At 35.3% G+C, this 26,576-nt stretch overlaps 7 protein-coding genes across 14 annotated transcripts; 3 read left to right on the top strand and 4 right to left on the bottom strand.

Annotated features, from left to right (window-relative positions):
* Positions 1-462: 462 nt before the first annotated feature.
* Positions 463-8,908, top strand: Pcl (polycomb protein Pcl). 3 transcript variants are annotated; one of them, XM_066739907.1, is made up of 10 exons: positions 463-774; positions 1,593-1,736; positions 1,843-2,043; positions 2,118-2,309; positions 2,407-2,579; positions 2,658-2,853; positions 2,967-3,208; positions 3,320-3,511; positions 3,639-3,855; positions 3,944-8,908. In XM_066739907.1, the coding sequence occupies exons 2-10, from the start codon at positions 1,605-1,607 to the stop codon at positions 4,862-4,864; spliced, it is 2,466 nt and encodes an 821-aa protein (XP_066596004.1). In that variant the 5' UTR covers positions 463-774; positions 1,593-1,604; the 3' UTR covers positions 4,865-8,908. The 3 variants fall into 3 exon arrangements, with proteins under 3 accessions (XP_066596004.1, XP_066596003.1, XP_066596005.1); XM_066739906.1 differs by having other exon boundaries at positions 3,633-3,855; XM_066739908.1 differs by lacking the exon at positions 3,320-3,511 and having other exon boundaries at positions 3,633-3,855.
* Positions 8,909-9,043: 135 nt separating this feature from the next.
* Positions 9,044-13,588, top strand: LOC136781149 (uncharacterized). Of its 5 annotated transcripts, XM_066739912.1 has the most exons (9): positions 9,044-9,892; positions 9,969-10,128; positions 10,187-10,532; positions 10,612-11,068; positions 11,161-11,459; positions 11,524-12,134; positions 12,217-12,263; positions 12,352-13,363; positions 13,454-13,571. In XM_066739912.1, exons 1-6 carry the CDS (start codon positions 9,569-9,571, stop codon positions 11,738-11,740), a joined length of 1,803 nt encoding a protein of 600 aa, XP_066596009.1. In that variant the 5' UTR covers positions 9,044-9,568; the 3' UTR covers positions 11,741-12,134; positions 12,217-12,263; positions 12,352-13,363; positions 13,454-13,571. The 5 variants fall into 5 exon arrangements, with proteins under 5 accessions (XP_066596009.1, XP_066596008.1, XP_066596007.1 ...); XM_066739911.1 differs by having other exon boundaries at positions 11,524-12,263; XM_066739910.1 differs by having other exon boundaries at positions 11,524-13,368; positions 13,454-13,588.
* Positions 12,224-14,019, top strand: LOC136781123 (dynein regulatory complex protein 10). Its single transcript, XM_066739857.1, has 8 exons — positions 12,224-12,267; positions 12,352-12,520; positions 12,587-12,719; positions 12,810-12,874; positions 12,949-13,159; positions 13,228-13,363; positions 13,454-13,819; positions 13,941-14,019. Exons 1-8 carry the CDS (start codon positions 12,224-12,226, stop codon positions 14,017-14,019), a joined length of 1,203 nt encoding a protein of 400 aa, XP_066595954.1.
* An 80-nt stretch (positions 14,020-14,099) lies between these two features.
* On the bottom strand, positions 14,100-15,707 carry LOC136781151 (odorant receptor Or1-like). Its single transcript, XM_066739914.1, has 5 exons — positions 15,333-15,707; positions 14,851-15,255; positions 14,548-14,752; positions 14,292-14,447; positions 14,100-14,219 (listed from the first exon to the last, which is right to left on the bottom strand). The coding sequence occupies exons 1-5, from the start codon at positions 15,698-15,700 to the stop codon at positions 14,172-14,174; spliced, it is 1,182 nt and encodes a 393-aa protein (XP_066596011.1). The 5' UTR covers positions 15,701-15,707; the 3' UTR covers positions 14,100-14,171.
* Positions 15,708-16,072: 365 nt separating this feature from the next.
* Positions 16,073-18,602, bottom strand: LOC136781122 (odorant receptor 9a-like). The gene is made up of 9 exons (XM_066739856.1): positions 17,804-18,602; positions 17,611-17,730; positions 17,436-17,498; positions 17,028-17,371; positions 16,813-16,944; positions 16,631-16,721; positions 16,419-16,555; positions 16,222-16,354; positions 16,073-16,132 (listed from the first exon to the last, which is right to left on the bottom strand). The coding sequence occupies exons 1-9, from the start codon at positions 17,945-17,947 to the stop codon at positions 16,079-16,081; spliced, it is 1,218 nt and encodes a 405-aa protein (XP_066595953.1). The 5' UTR covers positions 17,948-18,602; the 3' UTR covers positions 16,073-16,078.
* A 131-nt stretch (positions 18,603-18,733) lies between these two features.
* LOC136780916 (golgin subfamily A member 2-like) lies at positions 18,734-22,882 on the bottom strand. 2 transcript variants are annotated; one of them, XM_066739510.1, is made up of 12 exons: positions 22,656-22,882; positions 22,515-22,592; positions 21,956-22,408; positions 21,693-21,888; positions 21,441-21,606; positions 21,035-21,365; positions 20,743-20,961; positions 20,480-20,665; positions 20,151-20,402; positions 19,723-20,071; positions 19,457-19,651; positions 18,734-19,377 (listed from the first exon to the last, which is right to left on the bottom strand). In XM_066739510.1, the coding sequence occupies exons 1-12, from the start codon at positions 22,698-22,700 to the stop codon at positions 19,196-19,198; spliced, it is 2,652 nt and encodes an 883-aa protein (XP_066595607.1). In that variant the 5' UTR covers positions 22,701-22,882; the 3' UTR covers positions 18,734-19,195. The 2 variants fall into 2 exon arrangements, with proteins under 2 accessions (XP_066595607.1, XP_066595608.1); XM_066739511.1 differs by having other exon boundaries at positions 21,956-22,405.
* A 241-nt stretch (positions 22,883-23,123) lies between these two features.
* Positions 23,124-25,839, bottom strand: LOC136781121 (ionotropic receptor 21a-like). The gene is made up of 4 exons (XM_066739855.1): positions 25,263-25,839; positions 24,821-25,144; positions 24,484-24,712; positions 23,124-24,209 (listed from the first exon to the last, which is right to left on the bottom strand). The coding sequence occupies exons 1-4, from the start codon at positions 25,837-25,839 to the stop codon at positions 23,315-23,317; spliced, it is 2,025 nt and encodes a 674-aa protein (XP_066595952.1). The 3' UTR covers positions 23,124-23,314.
* Positions 25,840-26,576: the final 737 nt, after the last annotated feature.

Genomic DNA, 26,576 nt, shown 5'->3' with positions numbered 1-26,576 from the left:
CCTCCATAGGAGATCTGACTGACGGCCAAGGCCGACCATTTTATTTTCCTAACCCAGACCATATTATCATTTATTAGTTAGACTCTTTAAAATATTTACAAGAAACATTACTAAATTCGAATTATTTTAAATTACACTTAAACGATTGCAACCTTTCACAGAAATGTATACCTTATATTTATATGTATATAAACAATTCCTTTATAACAATATATCCTAAAAATATCCATGAAACAAAAGAAGCAACAACGATTAAAATATGTAACTTGAGTGAATCGACTGAAAGAAAGATATACCAGTAGTTATATTTATAAGTAAACGATAAGTTAACAGTAAGAAGGAAGGGTGCAAAAATGCATTTGATACGTAACTGCGTGTATATAACCCTGGCAATACGGTAGTAGATTTGACTCGCGTAGTAGGCAAGCAAGTGTTTCTTTGAACATGGCGGACGGTGGACATTCGAATTTCCAAGGGACACAATGAAAGTGCATCGAGTTGACGGCGGAGATGAGCGTGTGTGAGAGCCGGTGGTGAAGTTGTGGGTGGGTGAGAAAGGTGGCCGGGGATCGTCCGCTAGGTCTGGCCGGCTTATTTCGGCTGGAGTTTGTCGTCCCTGTTGAGGGAGAAAGAAAATTTGCCGCCCGTGAGATTTGTCGTGTCTCAGGGCGACCGAACGACCGACCCTGGCGGGGCCCCCATGCTTGTAAATGGCTGACGGCACTCGGGAAATCATGCCCGATATTTCCGCTTGATTTTAAGGCTTCCGCTGAGGTACGATGTACATTACTCTCTGCGGCGTAAAGGAAACTAATTTCTATTTTCTATTTCTCCTTCGCCTCTCATACCACCCGGTGTATCACCCGGTACTATCGAGGAACATAGGGGGTTGATACACTCTGTTTCTCTTTCTTTCTCTCTCTCTCCCTCTCTCTCTCTCTCCTTTCCTCTCTCTGTTTCTTTTTCTCCTTTTCTCTTCTCCACCTACTGTTCTCAACGATTCGTCAAAATTATCAGCACTATCGTCAATTTTCCATTTGATCATCTCTCTCCTCATCTATCAATTCTCCTGATTAACTATCCTCACAAAATTAGGATGATCTGATGTCCTTCACTGGCTCCTAAAATTTTCCCGCAAAACACTCTTCGCTCATTTTAATGGTGCTTGGTGGGTTTTAATAATTTCTCGATCATATGATCAAGCTTTTTTATACCTTTGCAGTTCAGTTTTTCGATAAACTTAGCGATTTATGCATATCGAAGGATGTAATGTTGTCGAAAGGAAATCGCGGATGGTCCATTTTACCTGCATAGTTTGCAGGGTCTGTTTCAATTTTTTGTATATACGTAGTATATATCTGCTCAAGGAACATTGTGTGTGGATGTTGTGTTGTTTCAGTTTTCTTTGAGATATTTTGTAGAAAGCATTAAGTGTTGCTGTTACAAATTAGTATGCTTCATTTTTGAGAAATGACATCAAAATGTTTAATGTAATAAATAAACATTCTTGTAAAATATGTTAACGCTCATCCATTTTAACTTAGGAAGTTGTTTGACATTTCAATTCAACTTATTAATGCTATTATTTGTAGAAATAAACAAAAATGTCGGAGCCTGAAGAAAGTCTAGCAGCACCGGACAGTACCACAAGAGAACAGAAACTTGGGTTCTCTCATGGCGATGATGTTCTTCTTCAACATAAAGATGGAAAATTCTATCTTGGAACTGTTGTGGAGGTAATAATACAATTTTATTTATTTAATATGCTATTAGGGTTTGGGGAATAAGTGTTTCATCTATTAGGTATTGTTACAATTATTATTAAATTGTATCATCTTTTAGGTGGACTTGGCAAGAGATAGGTGTCTTGTCAAATTTTTGGACAACACCTCCTCTTGGTCATCAGTCAAAGAGTTGACAAAATTGTCAATGCCAGAGTCAGATGTAATGTGTGTGCTATGTAAAAAATCTCAGCCTAAGACTGATAATGAAATTATTGTCTGTGACAAATGTGGCCGTGGTTATCATCAACTTTGTCATCAGGTAGAATATCAGTATATCTTTACTGCTTTTAATATTTTTAATAACATTTTAATTATATCAATTTTACTCAATAGCCACAAGTATCAAAAGAAGATTCTACACCTGAGGCAAATTGGATATGCAAACGCTGTACTGATAGTCAGCCAAGGACTCGTGAGCTTGGAGAGCCAAAGAATTCTATGGTAAAAGCAAATATTAGGAAAGTTTGCAGTGGTAGAGATCAACCACAACCTCCACCAGATGATACAACAAAGTTACCATATGATGTTAGTATTAGTCTTATTTCCAATATATCTTAACATAGAAATTTATATTTATCAATTTAAATTTAATTAAATATTTGCATAAAACTTTTTATTTTAGCCTGATATGTTAAGCTGGGATGCACATCATAGAGTCAACGCAGAACAGATTTACTGTTATTGTGGCCTCAATGGTGAGTGGTATACGCAAATGCTACAATGTGCAAGATGTAAACAATGGTTTCATGAAAAATGTGTTAGCTGTCTGACTCATCCCTTATATAGTGGTGACAGGTTAGTTTTTCAAAAATTTTTCAGTATATGTTTTAATGATTGGAAAGGTTTTAAATATATATCATCATCACTTAACAGGTTTTACGTATTTGTTTGTTCAATGTGCAATTATGGAAAAGAATTTGTCCGGCGTTTAGAATTAAAGTGGGTGGACTTAGTACACCTGATGCTATACAATCTAACTGTTTATAATGCTAAGAAGTATTATGATTTGGATACTGTTATTGTACCATATGCCAATGATAATTGGAATACATTACAGCTACCACCTAGGGTAAGAATAACGTCGATTGTTTAAAATTTTGTTTTAATTTTCGTGTTCTACAATCTTTTATATTACTATGTTTCACAAATAAAAGCAATATTGACAATAAGTTATGCTTCTAGATTAGGGATGTCAGCACTCAAATACGAAGGGAGTCCATATTGGCAATATTGACAAACAATAGAAATCGATTTAAGTGCGGTAGAGAAATTAAGAAACGTACAACTATATGGGGTCTTAGGGTTAGGCTACCTCCTCCTTGCCCCATTGTGAGTTTACCAGCCACTGGTGTCATAGATGATTCTGTGTTACGTCGCTGCTGGGGTGCTAATAAAAGACTGCAATATCTTTCTCCACCTACAGGGTAAGTTAATTAAGAAAAAATATTTAAAGATACAATGTAAATAGCATTTTTACAAAACGGTCGTTCAAAATAGTTCAGTTTTTAAACGAGTGTTATTTTCAATTGTTTTAGACCCGTATGTTTACCAGAAAGTACAAGACAATTGAATGCTTTGAAAGAAAGTCCTTCTGTAAATGTGGAAATAACAATAAATCCATCGGATGTAGTTATGAAAGGGACAATATATCAAACTTCAGAACTAGAACAAAGCTCTTGTCTAAGTCCAAGTCCTCCCAGTCAATCTACTCAATCTTTAAGAGAACGGTAAATCAATTTAAAATGTTTATTTACATAAAATTAAATTGAAGACGTAAATCTGCAGTTCGGTTTAAATAGTTTTTCAAAAAAAGTTATAAAGACAAATTTATTCACTGTCGCTTTATAGTTACAGCGGTGGTGGTTTTGTCAAGAAATCATTCCCATTTCCGAAGCTAAGTCTGCAAAGAAGAAGACGTTTGATGGCATTGGGTAGTTCTCGTGAGAGAATGTTACGTAAACATAAAAAGAGAGAAAAGGGGGTTGGTGAAAGTACTTTAGGAAAATCACAGGGTGTTAGGGAAGCTAGGTATAGGAAAGCCAGGAAACTATTAAAAAATGCAATTGCTAAGGTAAAAATATTTTCTTAAATATTAACAGTAATTATAATAATAACAATGGGATAAAAACTAGAATTTCCATTAATCGTTTATCTTATAGAGTAAGTCTCGAAGCTCGGAGGCTTCTGATTTACCGCCAACGCCACCAACTTCGGTTTCTGGACCACCAACTCCTCCGGCAACGACTTCGGGCATGTCTGAGCTGTCGGTTCCAAGTTCTGTGGATTTAACGCATCCTTTGCCGCCCTCGACGCCAGCTGATACGAGCGGTGATGAAACTAGTTCAAGGGGGACGCTCGATTCTTTTATTCCGCCACCGAAGGACTTCGAAGGCAAAAATAACCCATTTAGGAATCTCAACGATTTATTGGGAACACCTGCTAACGGAGTCCAAGGAAGTTCTAGCACTCCGTTACCATACAATCAATGTCCAATTACGCTACCTCTTCCATTAACACCGGTTATATCACAGCCACCCATCGTACGTCCTGCCAAACGTCAATTGTCGGAAAAGGATATCATTATAGACAGGAATGGTCAAGTAAAGCGTAGACGGCAGCATAGGCGAGGAAGACCTTCCCAACAGCAGCAATATCAGCATACCGCTAGCAAAACAGCAGCCATTTTACCCGCGCGAAATAGCGAAGTTAAAAGTGAGATTGTCAGAAATCTGAGAAGTTCGTTTAACGGTGCATCGAGTAGTGCTGCCAGTCAGATTGGAAATTGCGTGGATTATGCATTGAATGGAAGAAGACTGAGGCAACGACAGAATAATGATAAGACATCTGCACCTGATCTACAGTTACAGAAGAAAGGTAGTGTACCTTCTTCGCCAAAGTGCTCGCCCGTTAAGCAAAATGCACCTGACATATCCTTAGATGACCTCAAGTCTTCTGTTAACATTTACTTCGGAGCTGCCAATAGGATCGCCGCAGGTGAAAATTTTACGATCAAAGCGAAGAGAATAGGATCGGATGGTCAGTCGCAGTGTCTTATCGAATGGGACGGGCCCAATACTTAACGATAGATCGGCTTAAAATACGAGCACTGTGTAAGGTAAAGATTTGCCATCGATGCAAAAGCACTCCACTGTAGACGCAATGTTCGATATGAAGGACGTAAGGCGTAAGAGAAAAATACGATTTATGTTACGTGCACTGCCATTATTTAGGTATAATATAAGTTTACCTAACTCTGTACGTATTAGTCGATGCACGATGTTCGAATGTTTTTGTGGACTTAACTTAAAGTGCTAGCGCAGGTAAAGCTCCATACACGCAAAAAAGTATCATTGCTGGTCAATGAATTTGATTTGGTTTTTGGATCACCTTTAAAGTTTTTTATCGTGTAAAGCCTGGTAAAATGCGGAAAGAATGATATTCGAGTAACCAGTACACTTTCAGTCAAATGACACCGTCCACTAAAAAACAAACAAGGTATTGAGCTCTGTCAATACTATATACATATTTACCGCTGCAACATCTTCCTCGTCTTTGTTACAAAATTTACCTGCACACGCGTTTGCAAAAACAATTGAATTACTACGTTCATCTATTGTAAATATTGTAGTATAGTAGTTTTGCAAAAATTCAGTGAGCGTCAGCCAAGGATTACAAAATTGTCTGTATTTTGCATAAAGTATACATACATTGGATATGCTCAAATTTTATTATGCATAATTGATTAGAGCAAAGCAAAGAATATACGACGTGTACTCATCAACTGGACTATCTTACTACCGAGTGCTAATGACGGGTAATATAGATTCAAAGAAAGCAGACTTCCCGTAAAGATTATTTTTTAATACTATTCTAGAGGTAATCTTTGAAATTCTGCAATTTCATTTTCTTGGAATAAATTTCATTCTTCCAGTATGACAATATCAAACGACGCAAAATAGACGAGGCATTATCGATTTGATAAATGTTTTATTTGCATGTAGAAAGCTATGAATATAAAGGATCTAGTGTTCCCATTGGATTAATGTGTAAAACTGTCGAAATTTTAATATTGTTGCTCGAATTCGGAAAATTAAGTAAATGAAGAATCACTTTTTATATGTGACTCTAAGATAATGAAAATGCAGGCATATCATTGCTCAGTACTAAACGAAGCTTAAATGAGGCGACATTTTAATACAAACTATAGATGAAGGTTCCATGCATAAGTTATAAATGTGGTAGTATTGAAGTAAATAAATGCACATTTTTTATGTCGAAAATAATACAAAAGTATTAAGTTAAAAATGATCAAAATTTTTAATGTTATTATTTGAATAGATCTATATAAAACTTGCATGATTCAAGAATGAAAATTTTAAAAGTCTTTCATCAATTATTACACTGAAAAAAATCGATTAATAATCTTTGCAATGTTAAGAGCTTAGTAAAAAATGATTTTTATTTATTAATTTTATGTAATTTATCAATTATGAATTTGGATAAAAAGTATTACATAGTGTAAATTAGACTGTGTACATGAAGGATTTGATCTACAATACGAGCATGATAAAAATTTTATTTTTATTCAGGAAAGTAATAGGAATGCTTGACGATTTTTAATTAGAAGTAAGAAAATAATCTTTGCACCATCTTATATCTTCACATGTAAATGCGTCGACTCATATAGTACATGTTCAATTTCACGAGAAGTAATTTTCTACTCCGCTTGGATGCACAGGTTGAATGTATGCTAATTTCTTCAAATAACGTTTTCATATGTCATTACGTTAAAGAAATTGCACCAATATTTGTAAAAATAACGAGTATTTGAAAGATTTGTACGAAACCGAGTAACAGATTGTCGAGCTTTTTCAAGTTCAATAGTCGAATATAATTTAATAAATGGTATTAGAGGACGAGAGTAAAAGACAATTGAAGAGTTAAAATAGGTCATACGGAATCAGCATTACTTAAACCGTGTGTACAAGCGAAATTACGAAAAGGAAATCAGAATACTGCCAGTATAAAATGTATATAATATTTCCTCTATACCATCTATACCGTTTATCCTTATTTTAAAATGTACGAATAATCTTTAGGTATGTCAGAATACGTATATCTGTATAATATATGCATGTTTGTACTATGAGCGACCAGTGGTGGTATGTCCGTTCGATTGATTCTGGAACTTTTAAGCAATTCAATCCAATCTATTTTATGTCGTTAAGTGCATTGGCCAAATTACAAGGTTCGTAGTCTAAAAGTAAGAGTAAGTGAGTAACCTCATCATTTTTTTTTTATTCCTAGTTGTTGATAGATTCATTTCTTACAGCGTTGTAAGGAATAAACGTAAAAGAAGGAGGAAATATTTCTTTTATTACTATATTACAAATAACGTTAAAGCTTACTCTTTTTACTTTTAGTCTCGATTTTTGACGTCATTTTCACTTAAATAATTATTGACTGTGTGACTGATGATAAGCGAATAACAAAATGTTAATTTTATAGAAATGTTTGTCTCGAAAAATGAGAGAAAAGTGTGTTCTATCCGTCAAATTTATAAGATGTTTTTCTATTTAAGCACTATCTCCCACCAGGGTTTGAGCGAATTGCGATAAAGGACGATTGTGCAACGTAAGGACACAAAGAAATAATTAGCGTCATTCCATGTACAGTGCAAAATCCTTCGTGAAATTATTGTGAATCGTTTCGAGAGTATGTGATATACATATTTAATTATATTATTTAAAAATCAGAGTGGCTTTAAAAACGGTACTCCTACTTGTCGGTGCGATCGATATCCAATGCATCAATGAGTTTCCGATTTTATAGATCTAAAAAAACTGAAAAATATTTCACGATTGTGTTTGACTTTAGTTCATTTATGAGCTTTGTACATGATCACAACCGTTTCTACTTCTCTTACGCAAACGCAGCTTGTTTCATCCTTTAATTTTCCAATTTATCAATGTTACATTGATTGTTTATTTAAAGAAATGAGTGTTTCATTGAAATAGATGGTACGACAAGAATGAAAATTAATAGCTATATGCTACGTTATTCCATTTAGTTTGGTATGAAGGGTGCTTAATTGAATCTTATAAAATTAGATATCAATCGACTCTGAATGATAACACAATTCTTTCTTCGAATAACATTAATAGAACACAAATCAGTTTTAGCTTAGCTCTTGGAAAACTATCAAAGCGAGATGTTCATTTTCGAGTATAAATGTTTGTAAGAAGATAGTGAAAAATGTTAAGCGTGAAAGCGTGTGTGTATGTATGCTGCGTACTTGTAATTTGAATGGTTCGTGCGAGGTCGATCTTTTGAGGGTGTCTCATGACACTCGATCGAAATTTTATCGCGAGGTTAATTAGGACAATTAATTATTAGTTATAACGGACTATGCTACTGTCCGCCAAAATTACAGTGTGATAAATGCCCTGCCCCCGAAGATCTCGCGTCGCTTGCTAGCGTTTACATATTTCCAGTTTCATTTGTGAAGCTAGTTGAGGATTGTCTGTACATTATAACGCCAGCCGCACTTGTAGGCTCATTTATGATTTATCGATTATGCGAAGAACATCTTCAACGATCCTATCTTATGTTTTATAAATATACAACTATTTTACTTAAGACCAATGTTAATAGATTAAGTTTTTTTTTAAAGCTTCGTTCGCAATGAGTAATTTGCTGCCTTCGTACAGTATTTGGCAATAGAGAAATGTTTTCTTTACACATGCATACCCAGAAGACTCGCATACATAGCAAGTAACACATATTGGAAAAGTGATGATATATTTAAAGCTTCGCTGATTTACAGTGAACAGGCGTTAATTTTGTATTTCGTAAAGAAAACCATTTCTGCAGAAGCTGCTCGTTGCGTGGACGTGCTTCCCGTGTTCATTGTTGTTTTACTCAGCTTGTATAAAGAGACTGATGCATAAATTGTCCTCACTCTTCATTTTCATACTTGGACTTCATTGTTTCATAGCGAATCGACGCGCATGCAGAGATCCACGTACAAAAGAACAGTAACGAAAAATTCGATCGTTCACTGACGATCGGGGAATTGCTGTTGTAAAGAGAAAATAATAAACGATACGTGTAGACCTCAAGAATCTTTATTTCGTTCTCCTATCTAATTATAAAATATTTTGAAAAGATTCATTCTTTTTAAATTATCAAGTTTTACTGTAACTGAATATTTATTTCTGTGATAGTTTTAACCAGACATTATTTCATCAATTAGAATAGTTGTTTATTGCTCATTTTCAGAGTCAATAATTTTAAGGATATCCATGCCTAATGAAAAACTTCACCACAAAAAATCTAAAGTTCAGTGACAAGCACTCGACGGCAGTCGAAAAGTAAATGTCTCAACACCGTCAACACTGTCAACTGGGTCAACTGTCTGACGTCTGTCAGACGTTAGTAAGTCAAGTAAGTGCTAACTCCTCATGACTGACTGAAAGCTGAGTCCCTGCCACTCCTGCCAGTCCCTGGCCCTGGCTTGAGTAGTCGTTCCTCCACCTCGATTAGAGTTTCAATACTACAGTTTACGTAACATATATTGTAGTATTTAGCCTAGTCAAGTCGAGTCGAGGTGGAGGACTGCGGCGGTCCTATCGACAGTTGAGGGGGGAGGGCTTTATAACACGGTTCCTAAATGCATCGAAGACGAAGGATGCTATACTCAATGTTTACTTTACTCCCCTCGACACTCTGCCTGCTGCCATCCCCTGATCTCATATAATAAATATTTGTAATAATACAGAAAAATGGAAAATATTGTAACATATTCGTTGGACAATAGTCAGGATTGGATATTGGTCTCAAAATCGAACAATGACGTATTATTAAGTCAAACTGATGAAATTTTAGAAAATGAAAGCAACTCACATGACAAGCATGACAGCCCTCTTTTGAATGACAGTATTAATTTGTTAACATTGCCAAGTTCTGAAGAATCTGATATATCTGTAATAACTGAAAGTGATGCAGAAGAGTTTGGACCATCTATCAAAATCCATGAGCTTAATTCTAATGAAAACCAAATATGTGGCCTTTTGCAAATTTATCAACCAAGGGATGATTTCACAAAGGTATTTTTATTTACTTTAATGTATTTATATTTCATTGATCAAATCACATGTTATTTATTGATAATTATTTTTCCAGTATGGAATTAAGTTTAATGTAATTTTAGTATTAGGCTTTCTTATATTTGTATTACTGGTAGCATTGCTGTTATCATTATCGTTTACATACACAAATGTTGGAAAGAACCAGCAACTTCCTGATGCAAAACCTCTGTATTGTGCGAAGGAAGTTGCTAAGCGTGAGTAAAGTTGTTTTATCAAATTATTCAATTATTATAATAAATGCTTTATTTTCAGTGGAAGAAATTCTAAATCAAATCAATGAAAATAATTTGAAAGTGCTGGAAACTCTTATTGCTCAAAAACAAATGTACACAAATATAAATCATTTTTCTCCAAATTTAAACCTCTACAAAATTAATAATTACGAATATTTTTTTAAAAATAATGAGGAACTTCAACGGACCAAACTTGTCCTTCTTGAATTGTTAAGAATATTTAATAACAGTTTGACTATTAATGATTCCTTCAAGCTGGAGATAGATTTATTGCAGAATAATATTGTATGTTTAACTGAATTTCATAAAAGTATCACTGAACTTATTATGGATAAGGAAAATATTTACAAATTCAGTGACATCAAGTTAGTTCAAAAAGAAATAAGAATGAAGGAATATAAAGTAATCTTTTTTTCATCAGTTAATTGATTAATATCATTTCAGATATTTCCAGGTGGCAAGTAATGAATTACAATACACTTTTCAGTCTGTGCTCTTGGAATTATCAAAGAGCCTATTTGAGAATTTTAAAGCTACAAGACATAAATTAGATTACACTAAAAGTAACCTTTACAAAACTCTTCATAATTTAAAAGATGTACAGGTTTCTGAAGCTTTGAGCTTGTTTCCAAAGTTTTGCAAAGCATTGGAGAAGGATTACAAACTTACTAACCCCCAACCTGAAGGCTTGTGCTTAAAAAAAGAGAATGTTAAAATTTGGGAAAATAAGATTGTACCATGTACTCAGAAGGAAGGCAGCAATAAATTTTTAAATGAAAATATTATTCTTACAAACCTGTGTAAGAATAGCTCTAAACAGTCGTTTCAGGAGAATTTGACATTAGAAAACAAAATTGTCAATGAAATGGAGAATAAGGTGAAAGAAAAGGTATCATTCAATGTAAGTGATTCTGCTTTTGTCACACAGTAAAAAGAAACAAAATACTTAAAATATCCTTAATATGATTATTTATTAAGAATATTTATGTACAGCTGGAAATAAAATACAAACTACCAAAGATTACAGATAAAGGGTCGAAAAATAACCGACATTTGTATGATATAAATAAAAATGATCACAATACTGTAAAAAGAGGAAATCTTTTACCTAAGGACATAAAATTGGATAATGAATTTTCTCAATATAAAACAAGTAAGAAAATATTTAATGGGGCAAACAATAGGAAGGAAAATAAAAGCAGAGAGAAACAAAAGAAAAATGAAAAAGTAACTAAGATTATACCAAAGTATAACTCAAAGGAAGTAATTCAAGGGGAGTGGCAATTTCGAAGGTAATATAATTAATTAGTCATGGAATTTAGTTACTCTTCAATATTAATTCAACTCTTTAATTAGATCTAATGCACGTGAGAGGTATAGATATAAATATACAGACAGTTACAATATTGATAAAAATAGTAATTGGTATTTCGAACGAGCCAATTCAAGATTGATCGCCCGAAAAAATACTTTCAATGGTAAACTTTCTGGTTCTTGTTCAAAGTGTAGTCCAAAATACCCAAAATACACTAAAAACTGTCGGACTTCGAGTAACCATTATAGATGCTATTGAATGTATATAATAGATGACGTATAAAGAGAAAAAAAACAGCGGAATACAGCGGACTCCACTTATTTTATAAAATGACTGCTATGTGTATGAGCTGTAAACTAAGTTGTTACGTAATGTTTAACCCTTTCCACTCCAAGGCTCTCCAAGGCTGTTTTTGTTTTTATTCCTCAGTGTCGAGTGACACTCGACATTGGAGTGGAAAGGGTTAACAGTTTATTACATATTCATTAAAAATCGTAGTTAAGATCATGGCATTTTTACATAAAGCTTCTCTACTTTCTTGCGAATATGCTATCAATATTTTAATTCTCCTTTCTTAAGAAATCATTTTTCTAGTTGAACTTTAACCTATCAAATGATTATTGTCTTTATTCTATACACTATCTGAAAAAATGTAAGTGATTTTCAATTTTGTATGTGTGTATTGCATACACACACACCTGTGTATCTACCTACTTTTTGTTAATTCATTTAAGCTGAAAGATGACGTCGAACAAGAAACTTCGACGAAATTTTGATAAATGTATGTAAGTAGCGATTACAAACAAATTCCGCAATTACTTGAAATTAAGATGCGAATTTTCATGGGAAACAAAAAATATAAATAACAGATGTAAACCTGAAGAGTTTCAAGAGCCTATATTTTCTCTGGAGCGAAGAACTTCATCTGTGATTAGCAGGCCTGAATTTTCTTGTGAACTGCCAGCAAATGAAAGAACCAGAATAATTGAATCGATAATTAATGTTTTTGAACGAACAATTAAGAATCTTGAATTTGCAGTAATTATCTTTCATATAGAAATTTTTGCTTTATGTCAGCTAATAATAAACAAATTATTTTCATAGGCTACAGTACCATTAATTATCAATGATAGCAAATTATCAAGAATTTTGAACGAACATCAAATGCTATTGATTCGCAGCGGTACATTCTCAATTTTAAAGGAAGCTGCCTCATCTGAAGACACTGTGGAATCTTGTAAATAACCCTCCCTTTAAAGAGGATTTTGTTAAAGATTTTAAAAAGCTCTGCTATTAATTTTTTTCTCATTCTTTTCTTCGATACCAGGCAAAAATAACGAATCTTACATTACCATAAGCGAAATTGATCATGGAGTTTTCGAGGCATTAAAAGTAACAATTTGTGCGAATACTAACAGTGCTTCAAAATAAGAGATTTGCAAGATTCCTCTCCTTTTTCTCTCCAGACCTTGAAAAGTTATTCGGCAATTCGAGAAATATCACGAGAGCATCGTGAAAATTTTTCTGCTCCAGTGTTCCTGTTCTTGAAGCAAATGAAATCTTTCTTCGAACATGTTATATCTCGAATGTGTACGAAACCGGAAGAAATAAGAGCCGAAGAGTTGAAATATCAAAAACTCTTATTAATTAACAAAGAGGCGAACACTGATATAAAAAGTAAAGCGTTTGATCCTGAAACTTAAAAAGCAGTGGCTGCTAAATCGATATTCGTAAAATTATTTTAGAGCTAAAGAAGAAATTGGAAGATCAGAAAACCGCTCATAAAGAGTCTATGAGGGACTGGATATTTGAATCCAGAAGGGATATGCTAACGATTCAAGGGATAAACAAAAGATGTCGCGATACCATAAAAGACATAATGTAATGTAGGATAAGAACTAATAATTATGCAAAATTTATCATTTTTGTGAAAAAAAAAATAAATAACTCTTGTTTCTCTTTTGCTTCTAGCATGAAATTCGAGTGGAAACAACATTCACTGCACAAATCATCGGAAATAAGGCAGAATGATTTACGCTTGGGCGTTACCAATGCTAAAGCGGAATTGGATAGCATAAAGGAAGCAAACGAACGAATGGAAAAATCTCAACGTGTCGGAAGGAAAAAGCTGGAGATTGAATTATTAACTTTGATAAAAAAATTTGATACGGACATTGGTGAACGACAGGAAATGCTGAATGAATTATTGCAAATTTATGAGGACAATGAGAAAGAGGCGGCATCCTTGAAAGACTTATATTATCACCTGAAAATGTTCCAATACACGACAGGCATCGAGACGGAGAGAGAAGATGTTTTTCTAGCTGGTGCTACAAAGTAAAATAAGTGAGGCTTCTGTTGTCGAATAAATTATTTGTCGAGCTCTTACAATCAAACCTATGTATCAATACGAAGGAAAAATTGATGGGTTCTTGATAAGAGGTTTCACTTAAACGAGAGCTTTTGAATCTTTAACTACGTTGCAACGTAAAACTGAATGCGATCTAGACAACTGCACGCGCGATATAAAAGTTTAATTAGATTTGGTTCTGTAAGATATCTTACTTTTATTATAGAAAAGAATATAGCATTCTTCATTATATATTAATACCGTATTAATTACTTCGTTAATTATCAAGAAGTGAGTAGTCAAACACCAGTAGTTTTACTAAGATAGCCAAGTCAAACGTTAAGTGTTTTTCATTAGATTGAACACGGAGTAGGATGTTTTAACAATCTGTAAGAAAAGTGAAAGATAGAAAATTGTAAACGATATCGTCCAAGATAATATTTATAAATTAAAACAAACATTAACAAAAGCTTGAGCAGACAGTGTGACGAGGAAACTGCTGGTAAATTTAATTGGCCTAGTTGCTCTCAACATTATCGTCACGAGGTCCTTCTGTTCCGCAGCATCGAGCTCTGTCCATTCGATCTCAAATACTGCTCCCACAATTTCCAAGCTCTGCGAAAAGCGAAGATAATTTACTTCACGGATTAACTCGTAAATAATTATATGCAATGATAAAAGTCAACGAAAAATTTGTACATTTGTTATACTTTACTTTTAATGTAACTTCATTGGCGTTCCAATTATAATATAGGGTTTCAATGAGCACCGACATGAGATAGATATATGCTGTGAAAAACTCGACTGTAAGTACACTGGTTACCGAGAGATGATACACAGTAAAGCAGAATATGATCATGCTGACGAGCATTTGAAAGAATAGCACAACGACGAAGTGGTCGTTTAGTCTAGAAGCGTATCTGCACAGAGAAATTGCAAACTTGTGAAACGTCGAGTATGAAATGTCAGGTATGAAACGTAATTTCATTTTTATCCAAGATAAATTCGTATAACATACTCAAAAATGTGATTGTGATGCTTGACACAGTCGGAGATCATTCGTCTTTCGTGCATTTTGAGCCTTGCGAGTATGGACGGTGTCACAACGACTTTTTCGTCTAACGACCTCATCCTCAAAGCTGGAATTCGTTTCAGACGAGACTTGAACATCTCCAGTTGTATGGTGACGTGTGTCATCAAGCCTGTGATCAAACTGTCGGTGCCTATGTTAATAGAAACCACAAAGTAGCCATTTATTATCTGAAAGAGCAACGATACGAAAAAAATTGGCGTCGACGCTGTGTAGTCGTAAGGATACCATCCTGGGGTTAAGAGCGTTCTCTTTTTGAACGTGACCAAGGATTTCATTATCAGCCCTGTTAATGTTGTCAGGATTATCATGGCGAAACGACTGGATTGCTTGCTGCAATAACAACAATATTAATAAAGGTAGATTGTTACAATCTACGGAATCAAGGAAACAGATTCGTTCAGCCTCACTTGACAATCTGGTTGTATTTCTTCTGAATAGCCAGCTCATCCTCGTTCTCCGGCATGTAAGGTGCATGCAATAAACGGCTTATCAAGCTAGTTATTTTCTCGCGATTCATCAACATACTGATCAATTTACAATAGACATTAGCCACAGTCATGAAAACGAAGCTGTATTCGCACAAGTTGCTCAGGTTGCCAGTGTTCTTTAAAAGATTGACCGATTCTGACACACATAGACTTGACAAGAATAGCAAGGCAATTCCGGTGTACAAATTGTAGAGAAATCTGAGAGGAGCAGTGGTCCATTTTTCGGGCCTTTTGATGCCAGCACAACTTAAGAACAGACAACTTAATGGCACTAGGGATGTCAGCATACTTATCCTTGCTCCAAAGAACTTTAACTTTTATTTTTTGGGTTTTACACCCCCTCCTCTTCTATTTCTTCAGGCTTGGATTAAATTATGTTAGAGCTTGAATAATTTATATAACTGCGATGCGACTGTATTCTAGCTAGTCTGGTTTCTCAGCTTATGTCTGGAAAAACTTTCCCACTGAATAGGAAGTTATACGTGGTAATCATCATCCTATGAAAATTTAATCTCCGTTACTCCCTCATAACGGACCACAGGAGGCCACGTCTCGTCAACAAGGAAAATAACGTATAAACGAAGCTGCAGTATGAGAATTCAGATTTGGTGTAGAAAACTATCCCTATAGTGCATTACCTTAAATTGCTGTAATACATCATTTTATTATCGTCGAGTTGATAATAGCATTGTGAAATACGACGCCGAAGTACGTATGATCTGGAACATAGTTCGAGTTTGATATCTCGATTAATTAGTATTGATAGAGAAAGATAAAGGTATCTTTAATTATTGTACGAATGCTTTACTTTGGTGAAACTCTCCATTGACAAGATAAATATTTTTCCAGCCGTCATACGGCAGCTAATTCTACTCCTCATCATCATAAATTGCAAGAGCCTCCTAGTCCTTAACGAGACCCTATACCACTCTGATTTACCTCTGGATAAAGGAAGAAAGAGATAGAAGTAAGAAAACCAAGATATTAGTTGTTTTTGCAACTTGCATATTTTCATGTATGATGGAACTGTAGTCTATGACTCTTTGCGCTTGGAAACTTTTGAAGTAGATGTGTACAAATTGTCCAGCACAGAAAAAAAGCTGCCTTACGAATTCCTGTGTATTATCCAAGTTCAGAACAGCCTAGGAAGAGATATAAGTAATTAATAAAACACATAAGTGAATGTGTACGTAAAGATAGAATTTAGCACGGATTACCGTGACTCCCGAGAAACTTATCAGCACCACGTTTAATCCTACTTGGAGGAAAAATGATGTCGCATAAAACATCTCCAACAAATTGGCATAGCTTGTCGTGCACATAAAAAAAGAAATGGAAATAATGTTGAGTCACGATACTGTCGTATTATAAAATTATTTAATTATGAACGTATACGAACTTTAAGGCGCTAATGTGCAGCTGCATACAACTAGTTGCAACTTTGTAAGCCTTGTCAGTATTTAGGCGTGGAAAGAGCTCGACATTGGTATTTGATTTTGCACGGCGATCCGTTAGATGCTCCAAGCGATATCTAGTTTAGATTCATTTTTATTATTTTGATAAAATGCTTTGTGGTTACTGAAGGCTGGTAACGAATTTTATTTTGAAACTCACCCAAGAACAGAGAAAATTCCACATATATGGGAGACAAAGACGACGAAGGTGGAATCAACAGCGACGATTATGGTGATACAAAGAATAATGATAAAGTATCCGTGAAGTACAATGGGATAGTAAAACCTATCGACGTCTACGTAATATTCAACAACATGCAGCAATGGTATTTGATCTTGGGCGGTTCTATTTGATCTCGTGTAATACGTGAGTATTGGCAGTGCTAAGAAACAGGTCATTCCTGAGAATAAAACGCCTGGAACATAAATGGAGGTCCTACTTAATGATAACAAACTCGATGTATTTTTTTTAATAACGACTATATACGTTAAGTGATACAACACCTCCGTATATCATTGTAAATCTCTTGCCACTTTCCACGTGACGCGTGAAAATTTCTCTCTCCACGGTGGTTGTCGAATTATCTATAAACGACCAGTCCGCTTTGATCCTATCCAGCAAAGCTTTCATCTACATTCGCATGTTAATCTTTAATCTTAAAGTCTTCTGTTCGTTATGTCTACATATGTACTATAGAAATTATGTAAACTATTATGTATTATATATGTAAATCACTACGCACCATTTTAAATCGAAAGCAGAAAAAAGATATTTTAATGAAGCTTAAAATATCAACCATAATTGGTGGCAAAACAACAAACAATATATTAGGATCTGACTTGTGCGCGATTAGTCCAAGAATCTGCGTTTTTTAATTAGTTGATTGAGTCTCTATTTGCGAAGAGGGCTGAGGATTTTTACTGCTCTTGCGTTACCTTAGCCAAGAAGTGAGTTCCAGACAAAAAGCCAATGATGCACAGAATTGTCATATTAGTTTTTTCCAACTGGTAAGGCCATACTCCTAAGCCGGAGAGTAGAATTTTATTAAACTTGTAGTAAGAATTGTTAAACAAATCCATGATACGAAAAAGCTAATAGCGTAGAAGCGTCCAACAGTGTAGTCCAATAATGTATGGTATGATATTGTGTTTCTTTAACGATCGTTCGTTTCCCGCCTAATTTATCTTGTCTCATCTTAAATTCTCTCAGTAGTCGAGTAAATTATACAATTATCCTTCATTATTATCGTACTCCCGTCTTATAGTACGTCCTACTATGTTAGTTTCATATTAAATGCTCCATTTGAACAAATCATTTGGTGATCATCATTAAGAAAATTGTTCCATTTTTGCGATAATAATGTACAATGTAGCTTGTGGTCTTTGTCAATACCGCATAAGTTAAACTTGGAAAAATTCAACTGTATGTACGATAGTTTTACAAACTCTTGGCAATGAACAGCGCGGGTGAAATGGCCTCTCGTTGTTGTTCTGAAAGTCCAAACGACCCTATTCCTAATTCAACCTAGGGCGTTTTTCACTTCAAACCGAAAAAGCTCACAATATATAATACGTGCCACATGAACAATCTTTAAGAAATGTTGCACAAATTATATAGGCCTGCTCAAATTCTGACATTTGAACTTACTGTTAGATAAAAATCGTGCAAAAATTCGTATCCAGCAGCTCATAAATAAGTATTAATTGCCGATCCAATAAGGTGAAAATTTTAGGATACACGATAGATTATTGTTTCTTTTGTAATTTTATGTTTATTAAAAATTAATGTTTTTAATACTTTATGCGTATCGCTTCTAATTCCAAACTTAACCCCCCCCCCCCCCCCCTCCGGACAATTTAATCGGGATACAGCTTTGCACAAATGTACATTGACGGTCAACAGATGAATAGAAAAGTAAAAATAATTCATAATTTATTTACACATGTGAATATATATTTTTCTCTGTAATAATTTTTATTAAAATTAATATCGTATCGTAATGTGTGTGCACGTAGTCCATCTGATTCAGTAAAAATTGCACATTATTTAGATATAAACGAGACCCGTGTTTACACTATTTACATAGATGCACACATATGTAATTTCATAATTTTTTTAAACTACTACAAAATTCTCAAGGCCACCATACGTTATTTCTTATCTTTTCCAATCTCCTCATTCGACTATACAAATATTTAGTATTAAATTAGTACATGTATGTGAGAAAATTCTCTGCTTACCTTAAGTATCTATACATATTTATAAGAATTATTATTTTCTATTTATATCTAATATGAGATTTAAGCAAGCAGTATCATCGCAAAACACTAGACTGTAATTAATTTTCCGGAGCACCAGGGACACGGATGGAAGTTAGGCTCTAATACACACGTATCCTTGCAATCCTTGATTTCTGTTAGAAGGTCAAGAATTTGAGATGCAGTTCCATCCTGAGCGATTGGTCTATCATCACTAGTAGATACGATTTCCTTCGAATCTTTTGTGCTTCCTACGAAATCAGGTGATATTTAAATCTGCAACAAGCATCTCCACAAAAAAGCAAATATATTATGTTTATGCGAATCTACCTTCTATCGTTTCATTTACTTCACTCGACGAAGCTCTCACTTTTTTAATCAAATCAGCCACTAATACTTTCAATTTATGTAGCTGTTCCTGTTGAAGATTGCGCTGTTCCAATAGTTGCTGAAATCGTTTATCTTTCTCTCGATTTCTTTCATGCAAAATAGCTCGCTGTTTTTGGTACAAAGTGATATATTCTCCTATAATTTAAACTTAAATTAATTGACCAAATCGTTAGTTCTTTATTACTGTAAGAAGTATAATACAGTACCTATGGTTTCAGTTTCACCTTGCAACTGTAAAACAAGATGCTCCAACCTTTGCTTCTCATCTGTCAATTCTGCCATCTTTTCCATTGTTTCTTTAAATCTTCCCTCTAATTTTCTCAAAGGCTCTATACTATTTAAAGATTCGTGGGAATTTCCCGATAATGCTTGACTGGTCGAAGAAGCATCGCTACTCGCCTGAACGTCGTCAGTTTGTGATTTGTCAGAACTTATGATAAGATTAGTACTTGTACGATCAACATTTAAATCCTCTTCGTTAACAGTGGTTTGTCCTTTTAGTTGCAATTGTTTCGAAAGATCATCGCGCTCTCTGGTAAGCTTGTCGATACATATCTGCAAAAATTATATATTAAATACATTTATACGTTAAAATACATGGCAAGATGATGATCCGAATATTAATTTGAAATACAATTGCATTTTGAAGCTCTTGTTCCAGAGTTCGCGACTGATTGGACTGAGCTTGATAGTGTTGCATTTGATCGTTGATTTGAGCGCATTGCAGCTTTGCCTTTTCTAGTTCAATCAAGGCATCTTCTTTTTCCTTCAATTGTTTTCTCAAATCTTCAGTCTCTGACTCTACGTGATTCAATTGAATATTTAATTTTCTACCAATACTGCGTTCCGCTTGAAGCTGCTCGGTTAAGTCCAATTTGCTATTGCTCTGAATAAATAAGCCTGACTTTAATAACAGAGTCGATTGTAAAACGTAAAAAAAAGTATAAGAAAAGGAAACCATACCAGTTGAACAAAAGCATCGTGCATTTCGCTCAATTGCATTTTCAGTTGTTGGTTTTGCGAAACTGCTCTGGATGCTCCAACTTGTTCACTTTCTAATGCTATAGCCAATTTGGACGCCTTCACATTTTCTTCCGTTTTTTCCTGCAATTCCCGTAATTGTTCCTCCAACATCTCTATGTCGCCGTTCTATTAGTTATTAAGCATCATTAATTGTTTAACGATCATTATACAAACATTTTAAAAATTGAATTAATTTTTACAACCTTCTCGATTAGCAACATTTGCAATCTCTCTTCTTGCAATGTTAATTCATCTATAGTTCTCGTCATGCTTTCAATCTTCTCTCTATGAGACTCTAAAGGAAGTAACGAATCTACTTTTTCCTTCTCTCGCTGTAATTGTTGTTCCAAATCAGATAACCTTTTGATATAACTCTGCTCTCTTATTTCTAAATCTTCAATTAATTTTTGTCCATCTTCGACCTATGCGCGCATAAACATATATTGGTATACGTTGCACTTACTTAAAATAATGCAGTATGAGAAACATACTCACCTGTTTTTGTAATTTTCTTTGCTGCTCATCTAGATGCTTTACATACTGCTGATACTGTTTGTTAGCTTCATCTTTTTCGTCGTTTACCAACTTTAAAGTTTCTTTCATTTGAGTAAGCTGTTGTTCCAGCATTGTTACACTATGATGTTGTCCCTCCAGCAATTGCAGATCTTGCGAAGTACTTGTCAACTGTTGTATCCTGAGCTCATTTAACGAAAGTAAAGCTGATTTCTCCTGCAACTCTTGCTGCAAATTGGTGAGCTCTGCATTTTTTAAATTTAGTTTTTGTTTTAATTCGGATACTTCGAGATACAAATCTTCTTTCTCATGTCTAAACAAATATATTTTTTATTATTTGACCTTATTTGCAAATTAACGTTCTTTCAGTTGTAATTTAATCAAATACCTGCACTCATCATAGTCCTCTTTAAGTACATTAAAATCGTGTTGCATCTGTTGAACATTTTCTTTGGCATCATCAGAATTATATTTTATGGCAGCTAATTCCTTTTCAAGCTCATTTATGTGGAGTTGGTAAGACTTTAATTTGACTGATAATTTTTCTATGTCCTCTAAAAGTGAATACAAAAATTAATAAAAGAAATGTAACACACCCTATTTCATCATTCAAGCAATACATTAATATAATAAGCATCACCAGATTTTTGTTTAGAATCGGCTTGGCTTTGATTTAACGCTGAAGTCAATTCAGCTTTCTCAGCAATCAGAATCCCTGTAGTTTGTACATGAATATTCAATTGCTCCTTTAAAGGACTTAACTCTCTAACAAGCTTCTCTTCAGATTCTGCATTTTTCTTACTCAGTATACCTTCTAGCTCAGACAGTCTAGTTACCTTAAATACATATAAATAACTTAGAGAAAACATAAAATATGATGCTTCATGTAACAGCGCTACTTACATATTGGCCAATTTTTATGTTTAGTTGATTGATGATCTGTTTATGTTGCTCAAGACTAGTGGACAAAATCTGATTGTGAGACTCTAAATCATTATTCTCAAATACTCCATTTTTTTCATTATCATCTGTTAAGGCATCAGCAACCTCCGATACCATCTTCAGTAAACTATCTGTTTGTGGGAAGAATGTATCATTTGTTGTTTTTGACGATTCTTTGTGTTCTGTCAAACTGCTAGCCTCTACATATAAATTGTCTGACTCCTCATTTTGCATCTTAGGTATTGAACTATCAGGCATGCTTTCAATATTAGAAGTATCATCTTTAGTTTTTTCAGTTTGCAGTATATTATTTTGTTCTTTGGAATTTAATATGTACTCTGGTATTTCTGAAACTTTATTGTGGTCCTTCATACTTGACAATCCATGGTTATAATCTCCAGATACATTGCACTGCTAAAGGTAATAAATAATTAGAAATAATGAAAGAAAAGTATAATTTTAATCAGCTATTAGAAAAAAAAGATTTATTATAATTGACAATAATAGATTTGATACTTACATTGGTAATTTTGGATGTTAATGCGTGATTATCCTGACTTGATACACTTTGCATTTTTCCTAGTTGAAATTCTTTTAGCTGAAAAAGTAGAAGCATAAATCATAAACTTATTAATAAATGTGACAAAATAAAAAAACCTACCTTTTTTCTAGCAGCTAACAGCTTCTCCTTTTTACTTAGATTCATTATTCAAATGTTGAGCATTAACGTTTAATTTATGATATAAAGGTTTATTAATCAATCGATTAATTTTTATATAATTAAATTGTTTTAACGATTTACATTATAAATTCTAAGAAGTAGAAAGAACTAGGCTCAGCTTGACACAAGGCGGATGTTGAGGCATATGATAATCAGCAATAATGGGAATTTTATAGGTTATGTTACATGACATACTCCATACAATAATATAAATACGTGTCAGGTAGAAAGTTCTGAAAGCAATAGTTCTCTGTTTCACCGCTAGATGGCGACACCTTCACAGAAAAGTGATATACGGATAAGTTTTTCGATTACTTTATTATAACAAAACATTTTTACTTTCTCTTTAAAAAAATGAATCAAATTTGAATAATGATTTTGTCAAAATTAATCAATACGAACAGTAGTGTTTCAGAGAATCTCAAGTTTTTTCTAAAATACACGCAGGCCTTAGGGCTCTCTTTCACTGCTTCTTCATTTTGTTGAACGCTCAAATAGAGCCAGTGGTTTTTTTGAGTTTATTGCTTAATATTTTAGTTACTTCTGTTAAATTACGTTCTTGGCCTTTTTAATAAAGTGTTTTATTTGGTTAATTTTGACTAATCCACCTCATGAAAATTCTTCTCTCTGATTTCCAGCAAGCAGAACCGGGTGTGGGTGATCTTGTAGATGCTTCTCGCACAATTGGCTATTCGGAGGCCAAACCAACCACTTTCTCCAGCAAAAACGATAGCAGCCAGAACTTCGCCAATAAGTAAAATGTAGAAAGCGGACTGTAGATCTTTCCAGGATAAGGCAAAGACTTCCAACTTCCGCATGAGTTTCTTTCTACGCTCCTCGGTGGATTTGCTCTGGGAGATGATGAGAGCTATGCCCTCGTCCTTCCACAACTGAATCAAACCAGCTTCGGTGAGTCGCAGAATGAGCTGATTGAATTTTCCTGTAAAGACGGAATGCGCCGGAAGTAGATAAGCCAAATAGTACAGCCTTGGACAATCGTGTACCAGGTGTATCTTAGGATTACCCTGGTCATCGGATCTAACAGCTGACCACGTTGGAAAATAGCTCTTTCTCGCGACTGTGGCTATGTCTCTTTCATTGGCCACCCTGTCGAATACCATTTCAGCTTCCGGAAACTGAATCAGCTTGATTTTCTGCTGCAAGCTCCGCATATAAGGAGTCTCTCCATCTCCGGTACCCAGGGTGTCTAGGAAAATATCGACCGGCACTCCAATTATCAAACCGGAAGTGTCCAGTTCCAAAAGATTGCTAATATCTTTATAGTAACATTCGCGAGAGAAGTTCTTGTACAGACATCCGGTGAACGAGCCCATAATGACAATTCCGCTTAGAAAGACCGTGGCCGATACGATTCTTTCCACGCTGGTCCTGGATGGAATTTTTCCTGGTGTACCCATCATCAGCTCGTAGGTCCCCAAAATCTGCTTGACCAATCGCAGGGAGTCCTGGTCCTCTCGAATCGATATTCGATTCCTTCATCGATCACAGTGACGCCATTTTGAAAAAAACTAAAGAGATTAGTTCTTGCTAATTCTCCCTGCACATTTTTACTCAAGTCGAGTCCTACCGATCTCAATTAAACACTTAATTGCAGTTATAAGCAGCATGCAGGTGTTCCACGACCAACACCATACATCGCTTTTCTAGCGATTGGTACTGAGAAAAGCTCCTTCTAAATTACAATTAAGTATAAATCGATGAGAGTTTGGGTAGCACTTGACCTTGAAGCTATATACAACACACTTACGAGATTATCGAAACGACGATCATAGAGAAGAAGATGAAAAGCCATACAGTGGGTTCAAACGCGCTGAAGATCTGCAGCCATTTTGGAAATCTTTTAGCCTTCGGCACAATCGGGCAAATATCGTCAGCGTCAACGATTGCGGAGTACTCGATGGCGCAGAGTCCTTTGCAATGATGGACGATAAAGGAGGCGCAAAAAACGGCGTCCACCTCTCCGTTTATCAGTTGACCTGCAATTTATTTTCACGAAGCTCTATGTTCTCATTTGAGACTTTTTTACACACATCCACTGCAATCGGGTGTCTTCGGAAGTCTCTCTATGACATGTATATAGTTACCTACGTAACCGGTGACGGTACCATTACCAAGACGGTCGCCGAATACGACGCCTGGGATAGGATCGATGACATTCACGGTGAAATTCAACCGTTTGGCCAAGACAGCCAGCAACGTGCCATCCATTCCAACGAACCCTCCCGAATGCCGATAAATCGGGTCGCTCGGGGTCTCCTTCGGTATGAAAGCCTGCGGCTTGTTGTCGTAAATACCGATATTCAAGCTATACCCATGCAAATTATCCACCATCTCGCCAGACCAGCTCAACAATGATTCTAGCACTCCGAGTCCCGAGTCTACAGAAATCTTCACAGTTTTCCCCCAAGCTGTGGATCACGATAAAAAAAAAAAGAAAAAAAAAGAAACTGTCGTTTGTAAATCTTTCAGATGTCAAATATTTGCATTGAAAATTTCAATCATGAAACACGTTCTATCGATACTCACATTGGTTCGAAGCCATTGCGTATGGATTGTAAAAAAATAGGTCGTTTAATACGTAATATGGAAAAGCTACGAGGACGTTTCTCACTTTGTATCTGGTCCATAAAATACTGAGAATGGATTTGGATATCGACGAGCAGTGGTTTTCTTCCTGGATAAAAAGCATTATTATGATAATATAATGATTCTCCTTCCAAGAAAAAGTGGATCGCAGAAACGCTCGAAACGTCTCTTCGTCTTCCAGGATGAGAATGTCAACAGTCGCTTTATTCGGATCATGATAACGGCTAATCCTATTGTTGGTAAACAAAGGCGTCTCTCTGTTCGAGGAATTCACTTTGTATTCGTAAAGCGAGAGCACGGTGTCGCAATTTGTACCGGCGATTTTTATTAATTCGACAAAAAATTCCGACGACCGCTCCGTTTCGCCGTTTACAGCATAAATTGCAACATATTCTTTGTATCGCTTTGTACAGATTGCGTCAATCCACAATTGAAACTTTGGCTCCGTTTTATTGCCGATGGAATTTGCTGGAAAACTGGCCATAAATATCGTTGCAACAATGATCCGTACTGCCATCTCTTGATATTATTGCTACGAGAAAAAACACTGAGCATCTTCCTTCCCTCTACATCGTCGACGTTTTGGTATACATATAGGTCCCGATGTATCGACGCGGAGATGGCACGTGTATATTCGGTTTTGATTCCCAGCGAGGACTGATAAAACGAAATTGCAGTGTGCTTGGATAGACAACAGGATGGAAAGGACTAGATTAGATTGCAATCGGACAAAGTATCGTTAATAATGCAAATGGGAATATCCGGTGTAAAATGGCCGGGGAGCTTCGCATGTTGGACAGGTAGAAGAACGTGTACGAGCTTGCGGTCTATATCGATGGTAGTTGTACGCGTTTATGCGGACGATGGTTTTTTTTTATGACCAGAAAATTAAACATCGTGTATATAGAATACCGAGCCGACCCCTCCATTTTTCATTTATCGTCCGATCCGACCGTGCAGAGGCTAGTCTCTTCTATGTATAATAATAGGATTCGTACTGGTGCCTCCATAATGCCGGTTAAAGCCAGATTATCGTACTTGCAAAGACTGGGATTATTGCGATTCTAGTCTTCCTCGAACCTGATGCTTATGGGGCTAATATGCAACGGTACACACGCACACACACACACACATATATATATGTGTGTTGTGTGTATATGATTGCTCTCTGACGAGAAGGCATATCGCTCGAGGTCAATTCGATATGAGAATTTTACACGGTGCGTTTGGAATTAATACCGACGTTTATGCGCT

This window comes from Prorops nasuta, unplaced genomic scaffold (assembly GCF_024137725.1).
Source record: "Prorops nasuta isolate Cenicafe-Biocafe unplaced genomic scaffold, Cenicafe_Pnas_1.2 PNAS00021, whole genome shotgun sequence".
In the NCBI taxonomy this organism is placed as follows: domain Eukaryota; kingdom Metazoa; phylum Arthropoda; class Insecta; order Hymenoptera; family Bethylidae; genus Prorops; species Prorops nasuta.
The sequence above is the reverse complement of the archived record's forward strand: the minus strand, read 5'-3'. Positions and strand labels throughout refer to the sequence as shown.